Raw genomic sequence first — 4147 nt, forward strand, 5'->3', positions numbered from 1 at the left:
AGGACAGGGAGCAGGCCGTTCCGGACGGCAGAAGCAGGTGCCACCGGCGCTTTGCACAGCACGACCCTGCACCAGGGCACGGGCAAGGGCTTTGCCCCTGCTCCCTGCGGCACTGGGCTGTGGCGTTAGCGGCGAGGTCCCTCCCGCACGGCTCGCCTGGGCGGTGCGGGCCGTACCGGGGCGCTGCCTCAGCGGGGTGAGCCCGCGGGACCGGTACGGCCCTGCACCAACGGCAGGACCCGAGGGTGGGCCCTGGCGGGGCCAGGCCGGGATAACTGCTTAAAAAATAATAATCAAAACAGGTTAAAAAAAACCCACTCAAAACCAAAAAAAACAAGAGCGCCGTTGCGGCCAGATGGGTTCAACAGGAAAAGCCCGGCTGTGCCGCGGGGGTGAGCGCCGCCGCCCCCGGGCCCCGCGGAGCCCCAAGAACGGGCGCGGTGCCGCCCGCACAGCCCGGTGCCGCCGCAGCCGCTGTCCCCGCGGGGCGGCCGTCGGGGCGGCGGTACCCGCTTTTGCGGAGCCCACTCGGGGAGGCTGCCTGGGGCGGACCGTAACCGCGGAACAAAACAGAAAGCGAGTCAAAAAAACCCACCCCGCTCCCCTGGCCGATATTATCCCGTCTGTCGTCTCCGAGGGGAATCCCCGCTCCCGAGAGCGAGCGCTACTACGCCGGGGCCGCTGGTTTTCCGCGCCACGGCGGTGCGGGGCGGTGCGGGGCGCTCCGAGGTGCCCGGGCCCGGCTGCCCCGCAGCCCTCCGGGGACGGGCGGGCGGCACCCGTTCCCCCGGGCCGGGCCGCGGAACCTACGGAAATAAAGCTGTCAATTTAGCATAATTAAGAGATTTATTTGTCGTCTTTTATAAACGTTGTAAGCACCTACCCTATGGTCGAAAAGTTTATTTACAGAGCGGCCAGAAAGAAACCCTCTCTCCTTCCAGCTCCCGTTAGTGGTTGTGCATTATTCGGGTTATCTGCTGCGCGCCGGGTCCCGGCGGCCAACGGGCGTCGGTTCCAGCCAAAGTATTTACAACCCGTCCCAAGTCCTACTACAAACGTAACACTTTTAAGTCACCAGAAAGAAAAACAAAAACAAAACCCCAAGCCAGTGCGTACAAAAATATAGTCTCTAAAAAAAAAAAAAAAAAAATCCCAATATTAATAGGCAGAAATGTACAGCCATACTAAAACCAGGGAGGGAAAACTTTCCGGTCTCGGTGTCGCCGCTGTCGTCGGAGCGGATCGGTAAGGCACCCCCCACATGCAGACAGGGGACCGGGCTCTACACCACACAAGGCACCAAGGACACCTCACCACGACGGCACTGCATGCATCCATCCTCCCGCCGCAGCCCCTATGTACACCGGCCGGCCCGGCCCGGCCCGGCCCGGCCCGCTCCGGCCCGGGGGAGCCCCGCGGCGCCACCAGGTGCTCGTCGCGCCCCGCCGGGCTCCGCGCCCCGCCGCCCTCGGCGGCGGCTCAGCGGCTCAGCGCTGGGTCCTGCCCACCCCGCGCCGTCAGGGCGTCCGCGTCCGCGCCGCGCAGGGGGCCAGGGTGGCGGCGCCGCTCCCGCCGCCGGGCTGCGGGCACCCGCCGGCGGCGGCGGCTCCTTTCCGCTCCTTCTGGCGCAGGTGGATCTTGGTGTGCCGCTTCCTCTCGTCGGAGCGGGCGAACTTCCTGCCGCAGAAGTCGCAGGCGAAGGGCTTCTCGCCGGTGTGCGTGCGGATGTGGGTGGTGAGGTGGTCGCTGCGGCTGAAGTTCCGCATGCAGATGCGGCACTGGAAGGGCTTGTGGCCCGTGTGGATGCGGATGTGCCGGGTGAGCTCGTCGGAGCGGGAGAAGCGGCGGTCGCAGCCCTCGGCGGGGCAGGGGTAGGGCCGCTCGTGGACCGGCGTCTTGCTGGGCCGGTTGGGGTACTTGCGGGGCCGCAGGATGGGCCGCAGCGGCAGGTGGTGCGGGCTGTAGGCGCCGGCGGGCAGCCGGGCGCCCGCGCCCTCGCCCCCGCCGCCGCCGGGAGCGCTGCCGGGGGCGGCGCCCGCCGGGGGCGCCCCCATGGTGAAGTTGCGGATGGTGGAGAGCGGCGTGAGGGGCGGCGGGACGCGGAGCGAGTCGAGGGGGCAGGGGAAGGGCTTGCGGTCGGGGCCGGCGTGCAGCTCCCGCTGGCACTGGGGCGGCGGGAAGAAGCCGCCGTACTCGGGGATCATGGTGAAGAGCCCGCCGTCGGCCGCCGCCGCCTTCGGGGAGGGGTAGGAGGGCGGCGGGGGGAAAGGCAGCGCCCCGCCGCCGGCGGCGGGCAGGAAGGCCGAGGAGGGGTCCTGCGGGTACAGGTCGCCGCAGCCCGAGTAGGGCGGCGGCGGCGGCGAGTAGAGGTGCTCCAGGTCGGCCGGCTGGCCCTGCGCCATGGTGCAGCCGAGGGCCCCGGCCAGCGGGTTGGGGGAGGCGGCGGAGGCGGCGGAGCCGGCGGTGGCCGAGGAGGAGGCGGAGGAGGCGGGGGCGGCGGCGGGGGCGGCGGAGGAGGGCGTGCTGACCCCCTGCAGGATCCCCGCGCTGACGATATTGATGATGCCCTCGGGGTAGCAGCCGGCGCCGGGGTACTGCGGGTCGATGGAGAATTTGCCCATGTAGGTGAAGGTCTGGTTGCGGGAGGCCGGGGCGTTGGGCGCGAAGCCGCCGCCGTAGGGCAGGTCCAGGGCCCGCTTGTCGCCCATGTCCACGTTGATCATGCCGTCTGGGGGGGGGAAAGGAGCCGGTCAGCGTTCCGCGCCGCCACCCGCCGGGCGGCCCGGCCCCGGCCTCGGCTCCGGCCGCCGCCCGCCCCGGCCCGGCGCGGCGCGGGGCTGCGGCGCGCACATGTTGCGCTCCGGCTGCGGGGGCTCCGCGCCCGCCGCAACTTTTCCCCCGAGCCGGGCGCGGAGGCAGAGCTGCCGCGAGGGGCGCCGGGGACCCCGGCCGGGCGGCGGGGAGGCCGCGGCCCCCGTCCCAGTCCGCCCCCCGCCCGCCCGCCCGCCGCCCCAGGGCTCCGCCGCCCTCTGCGGGCGGCCCGGCCCGCACCTGCGCGGGCTCCGCTTACCTCCGGCCACACCGCTCATCTGGTCAAACGGCCCCGCCAGGTCGGCATTGGGGAAGATCGCGACCGAAGTTGGCAGCGCGGCGGAGATGTCATCGGCGGGGTAAATGCCCTCGGGGAGCTGGTGCACGAACCCGCCGAGGGTCACCGGGATCTTGTCCACCGCCTTGGCGGTCATCATGGGGGCGGCGGGGCGGCCGGGGGAGCGGTGCTCCCGGCCGGCGGTGCGCGCTCGGGGCGGGGAGGGGGAGAGGAGGGGGCGCTTCCCCCAGCCTCCCACTACCGGCGCGGGGGGACGGCGGGGAGCCGGCGCGGCGCGCGGGGAGGCATGTGCGGGCGGGCGGGCGGCCGCCCCGTCGCGGCGGTGCGGTGCCCGCGGTGCCCCGGGAGAGCCGCGCTCCCGCCGCAGCTCGCGCTGGAGGACAAGTCTGGCGGTAAGTATTTATGGGGGCCCCCTGAATGCCCGGGACGTCACTGCCCATATAAGGACTGAGGAACGGGGCCTGGCGGTCACGTGGGCGCCCGCGTGCGGCACCCGCCACCCCGCGCCCGCCCCGACCCCCCCCCTCCCCGCCGCGCTCCGCGCCCCGCGGGGGCGGCCCCGACCCGCCCCGGCCGCGCTCAGCCCCCGCCGCGCCGGCAGCGCCCCGCCGCCGCCCGCCGCGCCGCCCAGGGGGGGATTCCGGTGGCGGGGCCCTTGTCCTAAAAAGGAGCGGATCCGGCCCCGCCCCCCTGCCCTTTTTAGGGCTCGTTCCGGAAAATTTTAAAAAGCTCGGAAAAGCAGAGGAGGTCCCGGGGCCGCCCCGCCGGGCCCCGCTCACTTTCTCAGCAGCCCGTAACCGCAGAGCGGCGGCGGGTCAGAAACAGCCGCATTCACGGAATCCGGCTTCTCCTTTCTTAAAAAAAATAATTTTTTTGTTTTGTTTTGTTTTGTTTTTCTGAATTACGGGTGGAAAGAGGCGCCGCGCGGAGCGAGCGTGTCGCTGTTTTTTTTGGAAAGTGTCTGATCTATATATACCGCCGCGCAAACGGAACCGCCCGCTCCGCCGTCGGGGGGTTGTTATTGTACCGACGGGCGCA

The 4147-nt window shown here is 71.1% G+C and overlaps 1 protein-coding gene across 1 annotated transcript; it reads right to left on the reverse strand.

The window, feature by feature from the left end:
• Positions 1-827: 827 nt before the first annotated feature.
• Positions 828-3548, reverse strand: EGR2 (early growth response 2). The gene is made up of 2 exons (XM_080402765.1): positions 3071-3548; positions 828-2728 (listed from the first exon to the last, which is right to left on the reverse strand). Exons 1-2 carry the CDS (start codon positions 3246-3248, stop codon positions 1518-1520), a joined length of 1389 nt encoding a protein of 462 aa, XP_080258891.1. The 5' UTR covers positions 3249-3548; the 3' UTR covers positions 828-1517.
• Between the last annotated feature and the right edge of the window lie 599 nt (positions 3549-4147).

The sequence above is a fragment of the Falco punctatus genome (genome assembly GCF_963210335.1).
Source record: "Falco punctatus genome assembly, chromosome: 9".
Taxonomy (NCBI): Eukaryota; Metazoa; Chordata; class Aves; order Falconiformes; family Falconidae; genus Falco; species Falco punctatus.